The sequence below is a fragment of the Terrapene carolina genome, unplaced genomic scaffold (genome assembly GCF_002925995.2).
Source record: "Terrapene carolina triunguis isolate 2854851 unplaced genomic scaffold, T_m_triunguis-2.0 Scaffold67, whole genome shotgun sequence".
Lineage (NCBI taxonomy): Eukaryota > Metazoa > Chordata > Testudines > Emydidae > Terrapene > Terrapene triunguis.
The window spans coordinates 27,705,883-27,729,977 of NW_020664418.1; the positions used below are offsets into that span (position 1 = coordinate 27,705,883).

General features: G+C 42.8%; 2 protein-coding genes across 5 annotated transcripts; one reads left to right on the forward strand and one right to left on the reverse strand.

The window, feature by feature from the left end:
• Positions 1 to 26: 26 nt before the first annotated feature.
• PIGB (phosphatidylinositol glycan anchor biosynthesis class B) lies at positions 27 to 14,425 on the reverse strand. Of its 3 annotated transcripts, XM_024204931.3 has the most exons (12): positions 14,262 to 14,425; positions 12,489 to 12,624; positions 11,975 to 12,092; positions 10,770 to 10,874; positions 10,437 to 10,567; positions 9,282 to 9,422; positions 8,717 to 8,768; positions 7,063 to 7,274; positions 4,532 to 4,596; positions 2,048 to 2,261; positions 1,080 to 1,257; positions 27 to 478 (listed from the first exon to the last, which is right to left on the reverse strand). In XM_024204931.3, exons 1-12 carry the CDS (start codon positions 14,389 to 14,391, stop codon positions 359 to 361), a joined length of 1,602 nt encoding a protein of 533 aa, XP_024060699.2. In that variant the 5' UTR covers positions 14,392 to 14,425; the 3' UTR covers positions 27 to 358. The 3 variants fall into 3 exon arrangements, with proteins under 3 accessions (XP_024060699.2, XP_024060700.2, XP_024060701.2); XM_024204932.3 differs by lacking the exon at positions 10,770 to 10,874; XM_024204933.3 differs by lacking the exons at positions 4,532 to 4,596; positions 7,063 to 7,274 and having other exon boundaries at positions 8,722 to 8,768.
• Positions 14,426 to 14,584: 159 nt separating this feature from the next.
• On the forward strand, positions 14,585 to 16,499 carry PIGBOS1 (PIGB opposite strand 1). Of its 2 annotated transcripts, none has more exons than XM_024204935.3 (2): positions 14,585 to 14,669; positions 16,116 to 16,499. In XM_024204935.3, exon 2 carries the CDS (start codon positions 16,200 to 16,202, stop codon positions 16,359 to 16,361), a length of 162 nt encoding a protein of 53 aa, XP_024060703.2. In that variant the 5' UTR covers positions 14,585 to 14,669; positions 16,116 to 16,199; the 3' UTR covers positions 16,362 to 16,499. The 2 variants fall into 2 exon arrangements, with proteins under 2 accessions (XP_024060703.2, XP_024060704.2); XM_024204936.3 differs by lacking the exon at positions 14,585 to 14,669 and adding an exon at positions 14,830 to 15,175.
• The last annotated feature ends 7,596 nt before the right edge of the window (positions 16,500 to 24,095 follow it).

Below are 24,095 nucleotides of genomic sequence, written 5' to 3' on the forward strand. Positions count from 1 at the left end.
CTCTAAATCACAAACATCATGCCGTAGCTGTTGCTGGTGTTCTGTTAATTATTTATAAATGTCCTAAGACAGATGAACCGTGTGTTTTTCCCCTCCCCTTCTAACACCAAGAGTAAGATGAGAATATTGCCACTGAAGTTCCACTTTTCCACCAGTGAAGAAGCATCACTAAACATGTTACGCCCAGTATAATCCTTATCTACTGGCTGTAAATTTGAGCCAGACCTGTCAATTTTGCTTACCTATTTTCAAGTATCACTGCCCTCTGTTCTGTACTAGAAGGCTGTTTAACCAAGACACCACTGTACAATACTGACTTCAGTTGGTCCCAGTTCAGAAACTGATCTTGAAGCATGCTTCATTTCACCCTTCTTGTGTAGACATAGATGTGGCTTCCAATTCGTCCTTGAGGCATATGGGTGTGAAAGACAGTAGCTGTTCTCTCGTAACCATTTAGAACAAGAAACGATGATATTTCCTGTAAATAAATACACTTTCGTTTCCAAACAGTCCGGCATTTTTATACTGGTGGGGTACAGAATGGTGTTCCTAAACTTCTATTAAACCAACCACTCAGCTACCTATGGAAGTTAGGTTCTGTGTTGTGGGAAGGAGAAATACCAACCATACCATATCATGACCCTTGGTTAGAGTGAAATCTAACTCCTCCCAACCTTGAGTAAATGGACTTTACAGAAGAGTTGAAGGGGAAGGAATTCTGCTGATTGCAGGCTTCTTTGCTCACTTTATGCCCATAAAGTCACTCAATGCAAACCATGTAGGCTGTGTCTGTGCACCTCAAACTTGCCTTGGTGCTGTTTTGAAGATAGCTGCCTTACAGCAGTACTTCATGGCATGAAAGATTTGCTGGGTACCCATGCATGCCCTCTCTGGGATCTTTCCCTTCACTACAGTGACACAATAGTAGCTATGCTGTATTTTGGGCAAATGTTCAAGTCATACATTTTTAAAGGCTAAAGAACATTTTCAAAGCTGCAATTTCAGCTTTCCCGTCTATTTCTTGTAAAAATTTGTATTCTTAGACTGATCTAGATAAAGTTAACTTGCAATTAACGTACCTGTTCTAGCACACTGAAGAAGACCAAGTGAGTAGGTAATGTACCATTGTAAAACTCCTCATTAAGCCACTTGAGTGGATTAGAGTAAAATATATCTGCTTCATCAAGGTAACTCTCTTTTCCAGTTAGGTCTGGAGGACATTGAAGGAATCTCATTGGTAGAGGACAGTGAACATGGCTAGGAGAGGGGGAAAAAACGGTTGAGATCCAGTGTTAAGTGATCACTTTAGATCTTAGTTTCAATTAAGGATGCTATATTGTAGACTGTAAAACTTCTTGTTCTCTTATTTTCCCATTATCAGTAGGTGTATCTTTCCCTTCTGTGCTAGATACATAATGTTTTTCTCATCTCTGTATTTCAAATTAAGCATACAAAAAGTAAAATGAGATGCCAGTAGTGAGTGTAGTTGCAACTGGAGAGGTTCATAGGAAGCAATAATCCACAATCTGATTTATTTTATATTTTAATAGCAAAAAGACCATCCTGAGTGACCTCAGTCCTTTACTGGAGCACACTTTGAAAATAACATTATATTATGTTAATCCTTTAATTTTTATATATATATCAGGATGTGTTACATAGTTCTGGAAGAGTTACTTTAGTCATGTCATACAGAATAGTTCTATCTGTTAACCTGGTAGCAGAAGTCAAGGAAATAAGCATTAAATCTTGACTCCCTGCAGTAGTTAAATATTGGAGAAGGAGTGAAGCAATGCAAACTGCTAGGGCAAATATATGTCTAACACTAAGCGGTTTTGGTAAAACAGGAAAAAATGCAGATGCTGGGTGGAATAAACAATATGAAAGATCCACAATTCCAATTTATTATTTCATACAGAGTTAAGACAGACTGAACAATTTGGTAATAGATGAACATTATCCCTCAAATAATTCAATATATTTGAGGGGGGGAAATTGTATGCTTGAGTAGCTTTAGTATTACAAATTGTATTAGCTACTTTATTACCTGTAAAAAGGAGTAGAGTGGCATGGCATCATTACAAAGACAGAAGCCCATGATTGGTTAGAAGAATTGTTACAGAGCTGCTGCATATGAATCATGACATCAAGAGAGCCACGCTGGTGAATCAAACCCGTGTACAGGGCTGGGAGTAAATTTGATAAAAGCAGGAAGGTTATTGCTGATTTCTTCCATGTTTTCAATTGTTTAAGAGAATATCCTAAAGTGAGAAATATAAAATAGTTAAGCAGATAGGCAAGTGTTAACTATTAGTCTACAGCTCTCTTTTGACATAGTGCAACTTACTGAAAATTGATTAGTCGTGGTTAAATTAGAAGTAAAACAGTTCCTTGTTTTGAAATAGTCAAAGTCACTACCCACTCCCGTTTTTTGTTTAGAATGGAAAAAAGGGGCATGTTTCATATGGATTCCACACTCTAAAGTTAATGAGAGGTTAAGCCCTTGAACCTATTTTGCGATTCGGAGACGCAATTAGGGCTTAATTTTTCTAGGCTTGTAGTTAATTCCATAGGGTGGGAAATCATTTAAGAAGAGGACAGTGAATCAGTTTGAACAAATGACAAGGGAAGACTGTTACTGAAGTGTCTGGTTCAAATGTCACAGGTAGGGCAAAGCACGACATACTTCCCACTGTCAGTAATATGGCTCTCTGGTCTCTCCAACACTTTAAAAAGGCCTGAAGCAGGTTACTGTACTCCAAATGAATTGCTGCTGTAGCAAGGGAAGTGGGGTTAGGTGCTAAGCAATGCTTCAGCAGCTCTGGGATGAAGGAAAAAAAGCAGCAGGGAGCTTCAAAATTACAGTGACGGGTGTTGACTCTGTATCGAAGGCTACCTTTCTGCAGGTAAGTGGGCTGTTAACAAAAAAGCAAGATGGTATAAAACACCTGACTAGGACCTTGTCTACAAACTTAAGATGAACCAGTTCAACTTCTATCAGTTTTTAAATTGACTTTGTTAAACCAGGGCAACTCCTGTGTAGACACTCTTATTAAGCTTAAATCATGATTATTTTAGTTATAGCTATTTCTAATTAATGTAAACTAAACCAAAATAAGCCTGGCTTAAACTGAAATAAGAGTGTCCACACAGGGTTGCCCTGGTTTAAATAAAGCTGTTTAAAATTAAACTGGTGCAACTTTGTGTGTGTTAACAAGTCCCAGAAATCTATTCTTTGTAATTTTGCTCAGCTTTCATGGCTTTTGTGATGATATTTCACCAGGGCCCTCACTGTCATTCTTCCAGCCTAGGAAAAAACACAATTTAATATAAGAGTTTTTTAAAATAATACCCTTTCAGGCCTCCTTTCTACATCATAAAGCAACTAGAAAGGACAAGTGTAATTTTACCTTTGCAGGTCACCTTTAAATGTAATTGCAAATACAATAAATTCTGTAAAAGTCATAGAGGGCATGAGGATAGGTTCACACTCAATTTCTTTTTAAAAGACACTGCCTTAAGGGCATTTGACTCCCAGCATTTTTGAGGGGGGCCAGGGATGAATGGGAAATAAAAGAACAGATTCAGCTAAAAATTAGCATTGTTGAAAATCTAAATGTTAAACTCATTATTTTTATGGTTTTAGAGCAGGGGTGGGGAAACTTTTTGGCCCAAGTGCACATCTGGGTATAGAAATTGTATGGTGGGCCATGAACGCTCACGAAATTGGGGTTGGGGTGTGGGCTCTGGGGTGGGGCCAGAAATGAGAAATTCAGGGTGCAGTAAGGGGCTCTGGGGTGGAGGAGGGTACTCCGGGCTGGGATCGAGGGGGTTCGAAGGCCGGGAGGGAGATCAGGGCTAGGGCAGGGGGTTGGGGCATGGGGGGGTGCAGGCTCTAGGGTGGGGCTCAGGATGAGGAGTTTGGGGTGCAAGAGGGCTGGGACTGAGGGGTTCGGAGGGTGAGAGGGGGATCAGGGGTGCAGGTTCGGGGCAGCACTTACCTCAAGCAGCTCCTGGAAGCAGCGGCATGTCCTCCAGGTGGCTCTGCTGCTGGCTGCCCCGTCCACAGGCGCCACCCCTGCAGCTCCCATTGGTCGCAGTTCCCGGCCAATGGGAGCTGCAAGGTCGGAGCTTGGGGCAGGGGCAACTTGCGGAGCGGAGCCCCCTGGCTGCCCCTATGTGTAGGAGCTGGAGGGGGAACGTGCTGCTGCTTCTGAGAGCCGCGCGGAGTGGCCTCAGACCCTGTTCCCGAGCGGGAACTCGAGGGCCGGATTAAAACAGCTGGCGGGCCGTAGTTTGTCCACCCCTGCTTTAGAGGTAACATTTAGTGGTGCACCTAGGCAATAGTTGCTCCTGCCCCTATGATTCAATCTGTTTTGGTGGGGCTGTAAGTGAATAGAAGACTAATTCTAAACAAGCTATGGCTAGCATGCAACTTGACCATAACTAATCTACAACCTATATTTCGTGTAAAAAAGTTTCTACAGAAGTGTAATCACCACCACACAACATTTAAAATCCAAATGCTTACCACAAAACACCATGCAAAATGGCAGTACGGGATATATAAACCTGAATTCTTTGTGGCTCAACGTGCTGTAACAAAACAGGTATGGTACTACTGAAATAAAGTTATATAAATCACAGATTTGTTGACAATTCAATAGCATGTTTTATAGCACATAGGGATAGAAAAGACAACTTTAACAGATTTTTAAAAAACTGAGTAGTAAGCCTCCTCCTCAGTCCTGGCTGGAGGTTTCTGCTCTATCATCAAACCACCGCATTATCTGAACCCGTTCCTTGCCTACCAGCATGAAATATATGGGGCACGAGGAAGGGATTCAGTTAATGTGGTGGTTCAGATAATAGTGTTTTAGAAAACAGGAGCATACTGCAACTGCAAACAAACTACCATTTTCCATGAACTTTACTAACATATGCCAATTGCCTCCAACAGACAGATAAGGAGGAGCATTCAGTCACCCCACTTACATGAAGAAAGTAGTACAATAAATATCATGCTTGACTATTGTGACATTAATCACATACTGCCTACTGTAGATGTTTTTACACCCTGGCAATGAACATATTGAAATCTAGATCATAATTAGTACTTTATTAATTTTGTGACTGGGCAACAAAACGGTAGATAAAATTCAATGCTGATAAATGCAAACTAATGCACATTGGAAAACAATCCCAACTATACATACAAAGTGATGGCGTCTAAGTTAGCTGTTACTGCTAAAGAAAGAGATCATGGAGTCATTGTGGATAGTACTCTGAAAACATCCGCTCAATATGCAGCAGCAGTCCAAAAAAGCTAATCATGTTAAGAACCATTAGGAAAGAGATAGATAAGACAGAAAATATCATAATGCCACTCTATAAATTCATGGTATGCCCACACCTTGAATACTGCATGCAGTTCTGGTCTCCCCATCTCAAAGATATATTAGAATTGGAAAAGGTACAGAGAAGGACAACAAAAATGGAGAAAGTAAATAAGGAAATGTTATTTACCCCGTCACATAACACAAGAACCGGGGGGGTCACCCAATGAAATTAACGTGCAGCAGGTTTAAAACAAAACAAAGTATTATGTCACACAACACAGTGTTAGCCTGTGGAACTCTTTATCAGGGGATGTTGTGAAGGCCAAAACTATAAAGAATTAGATAAGTTCAAGGAGGGTAGGTCCATCAATGGCTATTTATCAAGATGTGGTCAGGGATGCAACCTGTAAGGAGAGACTGTTTCCTTGTCATAAGCTGCTGTTCAAAATACCAAGTGAGGAAAAGTGCTGGTGGTGAATCAAAACTTAGCTGGGCCCACTACAACTATGGAGCCAAGATTCATCTAAGCTAGGACAGCTGTGCACCATACTACTACTCAATACAGTCCTATAACTTGTGGAGTCAGCCACAAGAGGCCCACCCCATTATACCTGGATCAAGTGATGTATAACTATCACAGTGGCTCCTATGCCAACCCCTCCTGCAGGTAGTGCAGGGGGCATGATTAGGGCATCAGACTACTTTAGCTTGTGCCAGGGGACTGGAGCCGTACAGGATTGGGCCAGTGCAAGATAGTTTAAAACCATCTTTGCATCCCTCAGTTTTGAGCTGGACTAATGACTGATGTCACAACTGTGACCCAGTTACAAAATTTTTCTATACTTTATTAATACCATGTTCTGAAACAGGGGAAGGCCTTTAACATTATTTGATATTTAAATAATCACTGTCACCTGTTTCAGCTTCACATGGAACTGTCTGTTTCTACAGTGAGTTGTGTGTGAAGAGCCTGAACAAACTAATCCTCACTGCCATTTCTCATCCCCTGCAAACTGCGACCTTCACCTCTGGTTGTTGTCAAAATAGAGTCATAGAATATCAGGGTTGGAAGGGACCTCAGGAGGTCATCTAGTCCAACCCTCTGCTCAAAGCAGGACCAATCCCCAGACAGATTTTTACCCCAGTTCCCTAAATGGTCCCGTCAAGGACTGAACTCACAACCCTGGGTTTAGCAGGCCAATGCTCAAACCACTGAGCTATCCCTCCCCCCATGACAAAAGACAGGACTGATTTTTATATTGTAATAATATTTGAATTGCTCCATATGCAAGTCTTTACAGAAGATTTCAGAAATCTTGAGTGAAATTGAACAAAAGAATGTGATTTTCTTTAACAAGCCTCAGATAAACAAAACTTTCAAACTCATTCTGCTGCTGAAAGCAAACACCTTTTAGTGATTCAGAGAAGTTTTCAATTTTGCTGCAATGCCCAATCTGCTCTCTAATCACTTACTGTGCCACCAACAACAGTTTAGAATGATTCCATTAAGCCACTGTAGTAGGGTTAAATGCAGCTGTGTCATACCATTGAGTAATTAATTGTAAAATATTTGGATAATTTGTTTAATTCATTGGACACTGCCATTTGAATGCAATTTTCTTTGCATTAATTTCAAAATTTTGTTCTAGAGAAAATAAGTTATGACTTTGACTTTAAAAATAATGTGACTGGTTCAAAGTTAATTACATTTAAGGGAGCTTACCTGTATACCAACACTGTCCAAACCACTACCACTAGAAAGATCCGATACCTCTTTGGGGCCTGGATGCAGCCGTGAATAAAGAAGGGTAGATGGGTGCCCAAAATAACCGGCAATCCCTGGCTCAAGTACCAATGCCAAGGATGAGAACCATAAAATGTCCCCAAATTCTGTAGCACATTAAACTTCAAGAATTTCATCTGAACCAGTATCCACTGAAAGGTTAAAAAAAAATGAATTAATGTTAAGTATGAAAATGTTAGATTAAGTCTGTCCGGTTCTGTTATGCATCACCGCCATTAAAAGATACCATGATTTACATTTTTATCTAAAATCATTACAGCAAGTTTTTAAAGTAAAAACTATCTTGTGAAAGCAATTTAGTTACTTTCAGCAGTTAATACAAGTTACAAGCTTTATGGTTTGAAAGTTTTCTACTTTTCTATTATACAGAACAGGCCTTTTATGCTGAACAAGACAAATGTGAAATGTTTTAAAAATCTACACACAATCCGTCTTAGGTGGTCACTAATTGACTTCCACAAAAAGTACAGGCTCATCTTTTAGAGTTATTGAATCCTTTAAATGAGACATGGGTTGTCCATAGAACTTTTTTTAAAAAAGCAGGGGCAGGATTCTCAAAATTGCTCAACATTGGTGTAATCTGCTCCTATTTAAGTTACCATTTACTTCAATGGAAGCAGTTAGATCAATGCTGAGCACTTCTGAAAATCCTACCCTAAATATTTTATACATCCCTTCGAGCCCTATAGAATTCTCCTCTGCCCACTTGAATATTGCTCTAGTACTTCTCTGTTATCTCTGTAATGTCTCCTGCTTGGAAAAAATCTTTTCTACATATTATATGACATTGGGTTAGATGGACAACTTCAAGTTTGCCAAAATTGTCCATTTTACAGTAATATCGGCAACCGTCATCAATATATTTAACACTTCTTACCCTGAGAGCTGTGCATCTTTACCCGCGTGAAAGTTGAAAACATGCAGGATATGAGTTGGAGCTTTTGCTAATCTTTGTTTTACATAATTGATGCCGTCTACAGAAAGCAGCTTTTGTAGGTAAGTATTAAACTGCCGAATACTTTATGGTAACACAAGATGTCAGAAATGAGAAGTTTCACAAGCAGGTTTACTAGGTCAGTGCTAACTAGGATCTGTAAATACTTATAGAAGCAAATAAATACCAAAACGCTACAACTGAGCCATCCTAACAGAAATTAATGCTGAGCTAACCATAACACTACAACTCTCCCAGAACATAAGATATGCTGCAGAGAATACCAGTGTAGAGTTTAGTTACTCTGTGTATCATTAAATTAACATGCAGATATCTCTGAACACTGACACTAAATATCAGTGAATTGAGAAGCCACTGCATTGTTGGTCCTATTTGAAATGGCATTCTAGTGATTTAACATAAGCATAGATATTAATGGCTAGAATTATACTCATAAGATTATAGGATACAGACAAACTGTTATTAGAGGTGATGCCAAAGGCAGAATGTACAGTACAGATCTCAAATCATTGAGACAGCGATAGCTCTTGAATTAGGAAAATGTGGAACCATCTGCCCAAGTACAAAATTGTTAGAAATGCTTACAAATTTAATTTAAGACATTGTATGGCAACTTACCTCACCAAAAAATACACGATCGATTATTAAAGAAATCCCTAGAGTGACCAATCTGCAAAAATCAAGAAAAAACTCCTTGTATTACTGGCATCTTCTGAATGTTTAGATTACACTTTTCTTCAGCTTGCCTCTACAATTTATTGTGTGTCACTGTCCCCTAAACTAGTCACAGTTACTTAGAGTGAATCACCAACACTTAGACTTTCTGGAACAACCACTGGTTGGCTTGGAGGTCCTCCTCATATTTTCCCCTCATGAAATCTTTCCATGAAACCTCCCTCTTGTGGGGATACACAGCGTTTGTATTGTAAGCAAGGCCCTTCTCCAAACTGTTGCCACAGTGTTTTAGTCTTCACTTTTGCATATCTCCCTAAGTTGAAACGTTCAGGAGGTGTCCTGCCCCTGGCTACAGTCTTATTAGTTAAAAAAAAAAAAAAAAAAAAGTAAATATTGATAAGCAGAATGCCTAAATGAATCCTGTTAGGATGGTTATAGATGGTAACATATAATAGTTACTAGATAGTATGCATAGTGTCATAAATCACTGAATTAATAAAACACTTACCCTACTGGAATATAGCTGTATAGAACAAGGTCTACCTTCTTCTGTTCTTGCCAGAAATGCCTGAGCATCAAAGGTATCCATGGAATTACAGCAGTTGGACGAATAATAAATGCAAGTGCTACCAAAGTTAAATATTTGCAACTAGAAATGAAGAAAATATTAACGAAAAACAGTCAGAGTACAATTGTAAAGAGACTTAATTGCTTTTTCATTATATGATATTTTAGTCCAATGTGACAGGAGTATCACATTTTTCATGTCACCATGTTTCTGGACACTGACTCAGGCAAGTACAGCATACAGACTTCAGCACACACCACTGCCTTTAACCTTGAATCTTTGAGTGCAAACACTTGCTTATTGGCCTGCTTCTATGAAAAAACTGTGTAGTAAATTAAACTATGCAAGACTAAGTATCTAACTAGAAAGTATATACAGGCTTTTAAAAAGAGTAATTACTCAGTTCAAAATTAGTTAATACATTGACTCTGAATACTTGTTTGGCTTGAGTGACCATCTTTCATGTCCTTCCTAAGTTCTCACAAATTAAGTGTCTCTACATTGCCCTAAAGATGAAATTAATGTCCTCCATAGGTGATTATTTGGTTTGAAATGAGGAACAGCAGAATAGTAATTTTACACATCCACTACCATCCCCTGTAGACGTGTGCAGCAGCAACACCAGTTACCATTCCACTCAGGAACTAGAACAGCTGCAGTTTCTCCACAAACTGAGGGGTTTGGGTTGCTGGATCAACTAAGGATTAGTTTCCTATGGCCCCATCCCCAACAGCTTATTTGGAACCAGCACAAAAGTCTTGGCACATAGAGAACTTGCAGGTGTTCCATCTATGCAGTCTTGCCTTGAGTCTTAATTGGTTTGCATGCCACTGCACTGAACCTGTGCCTTTGGATGAATTTCACCCTCAGTAACAAAAGGAATAGTTATCTTCCACGTTATCTTTATACAACTTGAACTAATCTTTCTAAATTCAGAAGCCTGTGCACTTGTTCAGACAGACGTAAAACATCAGGGAGGATAACAAAAAGGCAGGAAAAGTTTATATATGAACAGAAAGCATTACTTTAACAGTTGCATCCATTTTGATTGGTAACCTTTGGTTGGGATAATGTTGTTAGTGTAAATTCTCTCACCTGCTCCTTGTCTTTGAGCCTTCCATTGGATAGTAGAAAAGAGCAAAGATGGTGAGAACAGTTTCCATGGTGTTTGTTAGAGTTCTGGTACAGCAATACCATGTAAACCAAGAGCACAACTGGCAAAGGTACTAAAAACAATTATGAACAACAGGGGGGGTGTTAATACAATATTTGTATAGCCTTTAATGAAAGAGGTGATAGCACTTAAGTCTAAAACTTTTCAGACATTTAATAATATCATTAAACCATTTCTTAAGTTCTGCAGTACACTGTATGCTAAAATACTATAAGGCACATACACAAGACATGTATTTCAAGGCTGAGACTCACCACCCACTTTGCTGTTTCTGCATTTTCTAGGTGTCTCACTAATGAGTAAAGCTTTACGTCTGCTAGAGCTGACAGAACTGCTTGCACAAGTCTAGGGATCCAAATCTACGTTAAAAAAAAAAAAGAAAGTTTACTTATTTTTGTGACTCTTGTTTCTGAAGCCCCTATTAACTCCCAAGTTTAATTGCAATATATAAAACTAGGAGATTCTTGAAACATCAATCCACAGAGGAAACTAAAGGTATATGACTGTCCTCTGTATGTTTTGATGGAAAGCTCTTATTATTTTAAATACCGTAGTCCTAGAGAAAGATGAGTCCAGAGTTTCTATTAAAACCAATCAAAGACCGTGAGTCAATTTGACATTCAATTGAAAGTTTCCAGAAACTCAAGGCAGCACTTTCAAAATTGTTCCACAATGATGTAACTCATCTTTACATGAAGTCAATGGGAGTTTTATTCATTGTCTTCAATGGAAGCAATTATGTCAATACCGAGTGCTTTTGAAAAAAACCTACCCTCCGATTCTGTTCAGTTGTTCGTTATTTGCAGTCCTGGTCTTATACTTGCAGCCAAAGTAATCTGCTAATTAAAGAGCTACTGAGTAAATCCTGTTCTGAGTCTAATGGCTAAGGATATGATTTAATCACGGAGATCACGAATTCCATGACTTTAATGAACCTCTGTGACTACTTTGGCTACAGCACCCGCCGCAACGGCTGCGGTGGGGGCTGGAGCTGTCAGACTCTCTCTCTCCCCCCGCCCCTTCAGTCCTATCACTCCATTATTTGTACTAAAAGTCATGGGCAGGTTGCAGGCTTCCATGAATTTTTCTTTATTGCCCATGATCTGTCTATGACTTTTACTAAAAATAACTGACAAAATTTTAACCTTACTAGTGGTACAACACTAGTTTCTTTGACATTTGAAGAGGTTGATAGAGATCAAGAATCACCATCTATAGTCTTCAGCCTCACCCCTGCCACTGGAGCCATGCAACTGGACCCTTGTGGCCAGGCAGAGCCACATTAACTTAATTGAGGCTTCATGCGCTGGCAAGTGTTTCACTCACATGGATCCAATGGCCAAACCAGGGTCTTTCATTTCACGTGGAGGGCAGTTAAATTTCCTACCTACAATGCTTTGAAATTAAATTAATTGTAAGTTGTAGCTGGGCTTTAAAAAAATATTTCCTTTATACTTACCAGCAGCTGAACATCATCCTTTGCCAGTAGCTGTAAAACTCTGTAGATAGTTGCAAATAGTAGTGGGTATGAATAACCCCTTAAACCTTCTGCCCATTCCCAGGTCAAGTAGCCATAATTAGTAATATTAAGGATATTTTAAAAACTTAAACGTTTTCCTGTTAGTGTTCTGCTTATTCTCAGGATTTCCTGATTCTATGTTAAAAATCTTACTCTGTGGCCACTGTCAATTAGCAATTTCTGCCAATGGTCATATTAATTTCTCACTGCCAGGGAAACCTCTAGCTTAACACTCTTCCTACCAAAAAAGGACAGTGGTAGTGACATAGCTCCAAGAAAGTTACTAGGATACAAAAGCATGGAGCAGAGAGAGCATTATTGGGGCAATAAAGTCATCATAAAGAGATGTTATTACAGTATAGAGGACACAATTACGACAAAATGAAAAAGTGAGCACACTTAGTTCAGTTATAGAAAGATTCCACTCATTTTAACTTCAAAAAGCAAAGGATATTTGAAAACCATATGATGTGCAACTTCAAGCGACTGCCAGTATTCATCTGGAACAAAGCTTGTCTGGACTAAAAAGCAGTTAAGTACTCGCAGAGTTATGGTAAACAAGACCAGATAAATGTTTTCGCCAATAAGCTCTGAGAAAGCAAAACATTAGTTTGGAGAAAGTCCCTGTTATAGTCACTGAAATAATAATTGCTTATGGCTAGTGATGATTGAACAAAGGCATTCTCTTTAAAATGATAGCTTTGAACTGTATAAGTAGCCTGATCTTAGAAATGAGATATATGGTCGCATTTTTGAACAACTTTAATTATAAGAAAAAATACACATCGTACATTTGTCAAGAAGTTCCATCATTTTATGTCTCATTTTGCTGTTTGCACTTTAATAGCATTATTCCTCACAGCCTCCAGTTTGATTCCATGTTGAAGTCTTAAATGATTGCAAACTACTGTATCATCAAATCAATTGCAGTGACTGAAGAAAGATCGAAATCCAAATTAAAACTGAATTTAGTGAGAACTTTTCAAACAAGTACCTTGGACAGTTATTAGTGAGAAGAAAGAGTTAATGGCTTTGGGTTAGTTATTCTTCCCCACAGCCGGCTTCCCTTTTTTTTTTTTTTTTAAAGTTGCTCTCTTCTGTGGAATCTCAGCTTTTATATATATATATTTTTTAAAGTAAGCCACTGGCTCCCAAGTTTGTAAACATGAATCAAATGTAACTGCTATAGTAGTGTCTGGTTTTGCAGAATCTGAAAAATTGGCTGAGAGGTGTGAGTAGTCCTGTTCATTTCACTGGTTATGGATTCTGATGTCCATTTGAATTAACAATAACTATTTCACAATTGATCAAAGTATGTAAGAAAGGTGAGGAATGGATGGAGGACACTTGGAGCAATCAAAAAAGTGTTACTTTCCCAAGGTTAAAGTGGTGGCAACCAATGTTCTTCAGAGTCCCCTGCTACAGGGTCAGTTATGGTAGCCTCCTTCTTCCCCAGCAATGATGGCAGCAGAATGACACCTTTAGGGGCCTAATCTGCTCTGGTGGTGATTGCCGGGTCAGACTGCTCCCTCCCTTACTGCCACTAGCTGCAACTGCTGCTCCTCCCCTCTGCTGGAGGCTGTCTACAAACTCAACTCAAGCACATCAGCTATACAGACTTCTCCAGTTTCTCTTTACAAATGTGAGCTAGAAACTTTTTAACGTAAAAGATTAGATTCTGATGTCATCACTTGACTTTGGGAACATGCTACTTTTCTTACGTCTTCATGTAATCATGGGTGTATCCTATCCTAACCCATGGTAAAGTCTAGCAGAACATATATACGAAGTTTTGAAGTGCACAATCTGCTGCAAATGACCTCTCACGTTGGAGTCTCAAGGAGGTGAGTTTGCGGGCAGTTTCAGAAAGGACTGCTTCCTCCGCCCCTTGAAGAAAACATTTGCACACGCAACCTGGCGTAATTAAGAAGCCCCTTGGGTTCCTCCCACTGGCCCAACTAACAACAGGAAGAGACTGCAGGCACCTGGCCCACTCTTGGCTGGGAGGGCGCCGAGACCACCCCCGCAGTACTGGCGCCTCTCAAGCAGCCGGCGGGGCACAGCCTGCCCCTCTGTAGGGGTGTCTCGCTAAGCGGCGGAGCTCCCTCTCCGATCGCTGCCGCCCGGGGTCAGAGGGCTGAGCGGGACACAGCTCTCTGCCTACTCCACCGCGTGTCCAGCCTCAGGCCCTTCCCCCAGAGCTTCTCCTCTCCCGGGCGCCCCTCACCTGGGCCCCGCTCCCCGCCGGCCCCCGGGGCAGCGCTGTACAGCGCAGATTTTCTCTTGCGGAGCCGCACGGTGTCGGCACTGCGGGTCCGGCCGCGGGGGAAGAACCCGCCTCCACCCCCCGCCTGCATGTCGGCCGCAGCTCTCTGCGCGGAGCCCTCTCACTTCCGCATTGGGCGGAGCCAGAGTGACGCTCGGGGGCGAGGCTGCGGCCCTGCCGGAGCTTGCGGGGGCTGGGTGAGCGCATGTGCGGAAGAGTATTTAGGGGCGGGAAATTGGGATACAATTCAGCGGGGTGAGAGATTATGTCGCTCGGGGCGGGGGCTGGGTTTTTTACTTCCGGCAGCTTGTCTGGCGTATGGAGGTTTCATCTCGCTGGTTTAATCGGTTCGACGAAGGGGTCTCGAAGGTAAGGCGGCGCGCGCGGCTCCGCGGTGGGAGGGGTTTGCGGGGCTCTGGGCAGGGAGGCGGGGGCTGATGTCCCCGGAGTCTCTCCTCCCGCTTCTCGAGCCCTGCCCCGATTGACCGGGGGGGGGTGGGTGTCTGTGCCCCCCTCAGCTTCGCTCAGCCCTGCTCCCCTGTACGGGGCAGCGGGACCCGCTGGGCGCGTGCGGCTCCCTCCACAGCTGCCCCCGCCTCCGTGCCCTTCCGTGGCTGCGCTCGGGCCACGGGGCGCCGCCCCCTGGTTCTCCCGCCGCCCCTAAATTCGGCCCCGGTCTCGTGGGAGGGCGACGGGCCGCGGGAAGCGCCTCTCCCGCACGCTGCCTCCCCCTCGGGAAGCCGGGCGCTCTCGTCTTGAGGCGCCTCTCGGGCTTCAGCTCTCCCGTGCCCGGCGATCTCCGCTGTTTCAGTCCACAGCTCTGCGCTGCCCGGAGAGTCCCGCTGGCGTCGGAAGCTGGAGTCTGGAAAGAGCTGGTGGGTCGTGGCCCCGAGCCTTAATCCATGCGGCGCCTGTCACCGAGGCGCTGGTAACAGGGATTTCACGTAGCACTTCTGTCAGTTACACCTAGTGACTAATTCTTAGTGTACCGCCATTGAAATCCAGATCGCTGTGAGCTAAGGCAGCATGCCCCCGTGTGGGGGCATTGCCTCGGGGGAGAGACACTAACTGCGAACGGACACAGAACAGTCTTCCCTATCCTGCCCTACTAACGCTGCTGTTGAAGGAGACTGTAACGGGCTTCAACTTTCTGAAGGGGAGTTGACCTTCTAAAAAGTTTGGGGAAATGCTGAAAAAGTTTTCTACCATAATTTTATGTGTTTATCATTTAACTATGGCACTGCTTTACAGAATGGACAAACACATTCCCTCTACTGAAGAGCTGACAGGCAAATGTGATCTATTGGCTGATATTGGAGCTAGTACCCATAAAAACCTCAATCCTTACTGGAGAGAGAGGAAAAAGACCTCCATGCTCCTGATCTTTGTATTATACAGTACAGAATGTGTGATCCAGCTCCTCCATGAAACCAAGAGAAACCTGCTTTTTACATGAAGCAATATTTACAAGAGAGCAGCACTTCTATCTTACTATCAGTAACTGAACACCGACTGTTAATCATGGTTGGAGTTCTTGCTCTGAAAAGTGGAACAGAGCCATAATTCTTATGTTATCGCATTTTAGATGCAAAATACAAATATTTATATTGGTCTTAGACCCATCTGTTTACAGTTCAAATTGATTTAAGTGGAAATTGTGTGCATGGATGATGGCAGAATATTTCTTGTTTTGTTTTGTATAGCAGCCCCTACCCAAAGTAACTGTGATAGTCACGTGTCAATACTTCATTCTTTTTGGACTGCAACAAACATTACAGTGAGTAACACTTTACATTCACTTTCATTTATATGCAGATCTGAAGATTTTGCTTGGCTACTCAGATGTCTTTAGAGTATCTTTGAAGACAGGTGTGACAAGTTACAGCTTTGGCTGTTAAAATGTATGGTAAAGTGCCATTACCTCATATCTTTCTGGGGGCTCTCCTTGGAGTTGCAGGAGGAATCTACATCTATAAACCAATATTTGAACAATATCACAGAAAACAGAATAAATTAAAAGAAAAGCTGCAAGCACCAGAACTAGAAGAGAAGAAAGAATAGCAGAGATTACATGGAGCTGCTTGGTGATATTGGTTTGGACACTGTAAACTTTTGTTCTGAGATAAAAACAAAATAACATAGTCTATTCTTCAAAAGAAATTGGTTTATCTTGGTGAAGAATAAATATGCTTTTTAATTAATGTAAATATGGTGTTTTCTTAGATGGCCAGCTGCACATACATTGACCGAATTGCATTTGATTCCACTGACCTTTTTCTTTAAAATTATAGGTTTCTAGTCTTATGCAAATTCAGAGTTAGGTCTGTCACTCTGCCCTTAGTCCTAACCCCATTGGGAATAGAAAGCATACTTGTAGTACACCTCTACTCTGATATAACGTGACCCGATATAACATGGGTTTGCATACAACGCGGTAAAGCAGCGCTCCGGAGGATCAGCATGTCAGCTCCCTGCGCTCCGCTTCCCGCCGCCGGTGAGTGCAGGGAGGTTGGGGAAAGGACGCCCCCCCATACTCACCTGCAGTGGGAAGCTGAGCGCCATGGCTGGGAGATGGTGGAGTGGAGCGGGCTGGGGCTGGGCTGCTCCTGCACTCACCAGCATCAGCGGAAGCAGGAGGTTGGGGAAAGGACGTCCCCCCGTACTCACCCGTGGCGGGAAGCGGAGTGCTGCGGCTGGGAGCTGGCGGAGTGGAGCGGGCTGGGGCTGGGCTGCTCCGCTTACCGCTGCCGGTGAGTGCGGGGCCTTTCCCCACCCCCCCAGCGACACTGCTGGGGCCGGGGCAAGGAAAGCGGAGCGGGCTGGGGCCACATTGCTCCACTTCCTGCCGCAGGTAAGTGCAGGGGGCGTCCTTTCCCCAATCTCCCCGCACTCACCGGCAGCGGCGGGAAGCGGAGAAGCCCGGCCCCAACCCGCTCCACTCCGCCAGCTCCCACCTGCGGCGCTCTGCTTCTTGCCACAGGTGAGTCCGGGGGGCATCCTCTACCCAACCTCCCCGCTCTCACCGGCGTCAGGAACCAGAGCACCGCGGCTGGGAGCTGCTGGAGTGGAGTGGGCTGGGGCTGGACTGCTCTGCTTCCCACCACTGCCGGTGAGTGCCTGTCATGTGGTGGGGGGTGTGGATAGGGGTTGGGGCAGTCAGGGGATAGGGAGCACGGGGGTTGGGTAGGGGGTGATTAGGGATGGGGGGGTCTCTGGAGGGGGTGGTCGGGACAAGGAGCAGGGGGGCCAAAGCAAGTTCGATATAATGCGGTCTCACCTATAGTGCGGTAAGATATTTTTTTTTTTTTTTTTTTTTTTTTTTGGCTCCAGAGGACCGTGTTATATCGGGATAGAGGTGTATGTGTGATCTGAGAGTGGAGTGTGTGACCCACCACTGAGTTTCTTAGCTCTTTAACAGCATGTTACAACCTTCATGCTGTAAAAGTAGAAAATTAGACATAGGCCTGGTCTACACTATGAGTTTAATTCGAATTTAGCAGCGTTAAATTGAATTAACCCTGCACCCGTCCACACAACGAAGCCATTTTTTTCGAAATAAAGGGCTCTTAAAATCGATTTCTGTACTCCTCCCCGATGAGCGGAGTAGCGCCGAAATCAATATTGTCATTTCGAATTAGGGTTAGTGTGGCCGCAATTCGATGGTATTGGCCTCCGGGAGCTATCCCACAGTGCACCATTGTGACCGCTCTGGACAGCAATCTGAACTCGGATGCACTGGCCAGGTAGACAGGAAAAGCCCTGCGAACATTTGAATTTCATTTCCTGTTTGCCCAGCACAGGAGAGCACAGGTGACCACAGAGAGCTCATTAGCACAGGTAACCATGCAGGCCAATAATCGAAAAAGCACCAGCATGGACCGTACGGGAGGTACTGGATCTGATTGCTATATGGGGAGAGGATTCAGTGCTAGCAGAACTTCGTTCGAAAAGACAAAATCCCAAAACTTTTGAAAAAAATCTCCAAGGGCATGATGGAGAGAGGCCACAATAGGGACTCAGAGCAGTGCCTCATGAAAGTCAAGGAGCTCAGACAAGCCTATCAGAAAACAAAGGAGGCAAACGGTCGCTCCGGGTCAGAGCCGCAGACATGCTGCTTCCACGCTGAGCTGCATGCAATTCTAGGGGGGGCCCCCACCTCTGACCGTGGATTCCAAGGTGAGGGGTAATCTCATCAGCCACACCTGAGGATTCTGTGGACGGGGAAGAGGAGGAGGACGACGAGCTTGCGGAGAGCACACAGCACTCCGTTCTCCCCAACAGCCAGGATCTTTTTCTCAGCCTGACTGAAGTACCCTCCCAAGCCAGTACCCAAGACCATGACCCCATGGAAGGGACCTCAGGTGAGTTTACCTTTTAAAATATAAGACATGGTTTAAAAGCAAGCGTTTTTTAATGATTAATTTGCCCTGAGGACTTGGGATGCATTTGCAGCCAGTACAGCTACTGGAAAAGTCTGTTAACGTGTCTGGGGATGGAGCAGAAATCCTCCAGGGACATCTTCAGGAGAGCTTCATGGAGATACTCCAAAAGCCTTTGCAAAAGGTTTCTGGGCAGTGCAGCCTTCTTCCGTCCTCCATGGTAGGACACTTGACCACGCCATGCTAGTAGCAAGTACTCTGGTATCATTGCATGACAAAGCCTGGCAGCGTATGTCCCAGTATTTGCTGGCATTCAAGCAAAATCTGTTCTTTATCTCGCTGTGTAATCCTCTGGAGAGTGATATCGCTCATGGTAACCTGGTTGAAATACGGGAATTTAATTAAGGGGACAGAGGTGGCCGTTCCTACTGGGCTTTTTGCCTGTGGCTGAAAAGAAATCCTTCCCTGCAGTTAGCCAACTGTGGTTGGGGGAGGAGGGGGTGGAACTGGCGCTGAGCTTTTCGCCTTTGGCTAGCAGGGATCTTCCCTGATACCAGCCACATGGTGGGGGGAGGGATAAAGCGATCATCCCATAGAATTGGATGTGGGGGCGGGGGTTAATTTTTCTGCTGCTGAAGGTTAACAGGAAAACCGCAGCAGTCAACGGGCTTTGCTTGGTATGTGGGAAAGGAGGGCGCAGAAGCCGAAAGACAATGGCTTACCATGGCCGCATGCAAGCCGAATTCTGTTGCCCGGACCTGCGTCTGTGATCTCTAACACCAAAGCCACAGGCACTCAATATTAAGATGGAAAATGCAACCTTGTACTGAAATCACATGTGCTATGTAATGTGAATAGTGTTGTTCACCGTGAAAGAGTATAAGCATTGTTCTGTAAAATGTATCTTTTTAAAAACTTTTCCTTTTTTCCATCCCTCCAGCAGCTGCAAATTTTTCAAGCCTCCCTCCTCCGTCCCAAAGGCTATCTCCGATAAGGCGGCGAAGAAAGAGGATGCGAGACGAGATGTTCTCGGAAATAATGGAATGCACCTGCAATGAAAGAGCTCATTTGAATGAGTGGAAGGACACGGTATCTAAGTACAGGAAAAATGCCAGTGAACGTGAGGTCATGAGGGACACTTGAGATGAGAGGTGGCAGGCTGCAATGCTGGGCCTGCTGCATGATCAAACGGACATGCTCTGCCTCTGGCATCTGGTGGAGCTTCAGGAACGGCAGCAGGATAACAGAGTGCCGCTGCAGCCGCTGTATAACCAAATTTCCATTGACTTCCATGGGAGCAGGAACTAGCCTCAAGTTGGACAGTGAGGCAGCAGGCTTTTGAAAGATTCTTTGGCTATAAAGCATGATTGGTGTTTGCTTGTTTGTTAAATTGTGAATTTCCGATATGGTGCTCCAATGCCAGAGACATAGATTAGGTTTCTTTTGCTGTGTTTGTGCAGCAGGAAATAGAAGTCTTGGTTTCAGAAAGACACTCAAGAGAATCCTTTGGAAGAGTTATTGAGAGGCTGCTTGGAGCAAGCTGCTAGAATGGAATCTTGTCTTAAACAGATTAAACAAGGCATTTTTCCCTTGTATTACAGAGGGATTTAACCTATGCGTATGCTGTTAAAACTTTTTTATTTTGACCTACCAGAACAACAGACAACTAATTACGTTAGTTCTTAAAGTACATTGTGTTTTTCAACTGGAACATTTTGCATAGAAGGTTTGGAGCCTGATTCCACAGGGTGCTGAACACATTCAACCCCCAGTGACTCAAGAAGTGTTCAGTGCCTTGCAGCCCTGACTTTTTCACAAAACCTTTAGAATTAGAGGCAGCAACTCTTTTCTTGGTGGTTGGGAAGGGTCATAAGTTGAAGGAGACCTATGTATGTGGAGTACTCATTTTAATTACCTATTTCAGAAACATCTGTACCTCAAAAAGCATCTTAATTTTTGTGAGATGATGTAGAGAGAAATGAAGGAAGAACTCTGTCAGCCTGGTAGGACATGCTTAATTGAGGGAGAAATTGAATGAGAGGGGAAATGCAGCACTCTCTGTGTTGACAGTACTGAATGTGGTGATGGTTTAAAAAAATACATGGGAATTACAAGAGATCAACCTTTGTTAAATCACTACAAGAGAAGGCTAAGCAGTAATGGGACAAAAGTATTGTGTGGCTGTCACCCAAGAAAAGGCATGTTGCTTCTGTTTGTATTAGATATAAAGTCTAATCTGAGATGTGAGACCGGGCAATTTTATGTTTGTTTCTGTCTGCTGGCCAAGAGAGAGCGCTAAATATCACATGCTTCCTGGCTAACTATGTCCACATTGGCATTGTCTTGACAGGAAAAGTGGTTGAGTTTAGCTAACATGTGCTAGTTAAACTCATTAGTCTCTTGAAAATGGTATTTAGGAGCCTGTCACTTAGGTGGTTTTGAAAATTTTGCACCAGTTACTTGGTCAAACTGTAGCTTAAGCTTCTTTCTGGGCTAGAACATGAGCTAAAACCAAGCTAATGGTGTTACTCTGCAGCTACAGTAGGAAGTCTACCCTACAAAGTTTTGTTGGCATAACTATGTTGGTCAGCAGTGTGGAAAAAAAACTCACTCTTGGCAGACGGTGCTAGGGCAGCAAAACCTCAAGTCTAATGTTGTTTGGGGAGGTGATATTACTATACCAACAGAAAAATTCCTCCTGTTGGCATAACCTGCATCTACACTAAAGGCTCTGCAAAGCATTGATAGAGTAGACAAGGCCTAAGGCCTTCTACTCAAGACAAAGCCATAGTGAGGAAAAAGATTTACAGCTTTTTATGGAGAGAGAGAAAACTCTATCCTATTGGGTAGCTGTAAAGAAGCTCTGCATTAGGAAGAGTGCCCTTTGTATTGAAAGACCTCCCCCCATCCCCCATCCCCCCAAAAGAAAGAAAGTTCCCAGTCTTAGAGATCAGTTTTAAAAGGCAATATTTCTGTTCCTTTACTGTGCTAGACCAGATCAGCCAGAGCAAGGAACAAATATGTTCCTTGTTAAACAGCTAACAAAATCATCCAAAGCACAGGACTTGGTAGCTGAAGTCCCCCATCACCACCCAGACATCTGTTAGGAAAATAACACAGCAAGGCAATTATCCAATAAGTTCTTGGAATGTATTGGAGACAATTTTTTATTTCAGAAGGAGGAGACAACTGCCAGGGGAGAAGCTGTTCTAGATTTGATTTTGACAAATAGGGAGGAACTGGTTGAAAATTTGAAAGTGGAAGACACCTTGAGTGAAAGTGATCATGAAATGATTGAATTCGTGTTTCTAAGGAATGATGAGAGAGAGCAGCAAAATAAAGACAATAGATTTCAAGAAGGCAGACTTTAGCAAACTCAGAGAGTTGGTAGGTAAGATTACATGGGAATAGAGTGACCAGATGTCCTGATTTGATAGGGACAGTCCCGATACGTGGGGCTTTGTCTTATATAGGCACCTATTACACCCCACCCCCGTCCCAATTTTTCACACTTGCTGTCTGGTCACCCTACATGGGAAGTAAGTCTAAAGGGAAAAACAATAGAAGACAGTTGGCAGTTTTTCAAAGGGACATTAAGGGCACAAGAGCAAACTATCCAAATGCATAGGAAAGATAGGAAGTATGACAAGAGACCACCCTGGCTTAACCAGGAGATCTTCAATGATCTAAAAATAAAAAATAAGTCCTACAAAAAGTAGAAACTAGGTCAAAGTAGAAGGATGAATATAAACAAATAACACAAGTATGTAGGGACCAAATTAGAAAGGCCAAGGTACAAAATGAGATCAAACTAGCTAGACACAAAGGGTAACAAGAAAACATTCTACAAATACATTAGAAGTAAGAGGAAGACCAAGGATAAGGTAGGCCCGTTACTCAATGAGGGGGGAAAAAACAATGACAGAAAACGTGGAAATGGCAGAGGTGCTTAATGACTTTTTTTGTTTCGGTTTTCACCAAGAAGGTTGGTGGTGATTGGATGTCTTAATGTAGTGAATGCCAGTGAAAATGAGGTAAGATCAGAAAAGGCTAAAATAGGGAAAGAAGCTAAAAATTACTTGGACAAATTAGATGTCTTCAAGTCACCAGGGCCTGATGAAATGCATCCTTGAATACTCAAGGAGCTGACTGAGGAGATATTTGAGTCATTAGTGATTATCTTTGAAAAGTAATGGAAGATGGGAGAGATTCCAGAAGACTGGAAAAGGGCAAATATAGTGCCCATGTATAAAAAGGGAAATAAGGACAACCCAGAGAATTATAGACCAGTCAGATTAACTTCTGTACCCGGAAAGATAATGGAGCAAATAAATAAGTAATCAGTTTACAAACATTTAGAAGATAATAAGGTGATACGTAACAACCAGCATTGATTTGTCAAGAACAAATCATGTCAAACCAACTTGATAGCTTTCTTTGACAGGGTAACAAGCCTTGTGGACGGGAGGGGGGGGGAGAAGCAGTAGACTTGGTATATCTTGACTTCAGTAAAGTTTTTGATTCTGTCTCGCATGACCGTCTCATAAACAAACTAGGGAAATGCAGCCTAGATGGAGCTACTATAAGGTGAGTGCAAAACTGGTTGGAAAACCATTCTCAGAGAGTAGTTATCAGTGCTTCACAGTCATGCTGGAAGGACATAATGAGTGGGGTCCCACAGGAATCCGTTCTGGATCCGGTTCAGTTCAGTATCTTCATCGATGATTTAGATAATGGCATACAGAGTACACTTACAAAGTTTGTGGACGATACCAAGCTGGGTGGGGTGGCAAGTGCTTTGGAGGTTAGGATTAAAATTCAAAATGATCTAGACAAACTGGAGAAATGGTCTGAAGTAAATAGGATGAAATTCAATAAGGACAAATGCAAAGTACTCCCTTTAGGAAGGAACAATCAGTTGCACACATATAAAATGGGAAATGACTGCCTAGGAAGGAGTATTGCGGAAAGGGATCTGGGGGTCATAGTGGACCACAAGATAAATATGAGTCAACAGTGTAACGCTGTTGCAAAAAAAGCGAACATCATTCTGGGATGTATTAGCAGGAACGTTGTGAGCAAGACACGAGAAGTAATTCTTCCACTCTACTCTGCGCTGATTAGGCCTTAACTGGAGTATTGTATCCAGTTCTGGGTGCCACATTTCAGGAAGAATGTGGACAAATTGGAGAGAGTCCAGAGAAGAGCCACAAAAATTATTAAAGGTCTAGAAAACATGACCTATGAGGGAAGATTGAAAAAAATTGGGTTTGTTTAATCTGGAAAAGAGAAGACTGAAAGGGGACATGATAACCGTTTTCAAGTATGTAATAGATTGTTACAAGGAGGAGGAAGAAAAATTGTTTTTCTTAACCTCTGGGGATAGGACAAGAAGCAATGGGCTTAAATTGCAGCA

Bases quoted from the DNA above. Each gene is read 5' to 3' on its own strand.
- PIGBOS1 (XM_024204935.3), top strand. From the start codon at position 16,200: ATGTATGGTAAAGTGCCATTACCTCATATCTTTCTGGGGGCTCTCCTT.
- PIGB (XM_024204931.3), bottom strand. From the start codon at position 14,391: ATGCAGGCGGGGGGTGGAGGCGGGTTCTTCCCCCGCGGCCGGACCCGC. The intron at 12,625-14,261 runs GTGAGGGGCGCC...TTGCTTTCTCAG, and splicing joins CGGCGGGGAGCGGGGCCCAG to AGCTTATTGGCGAAAACATT. The intron at 9,423-10,436 runs GTGAGAGAATTT...CTTCATTTCTAG, and splicing joins GGCTCAAAGACAAGGAGCAG to TTGCAAATATTTAACTTTGG.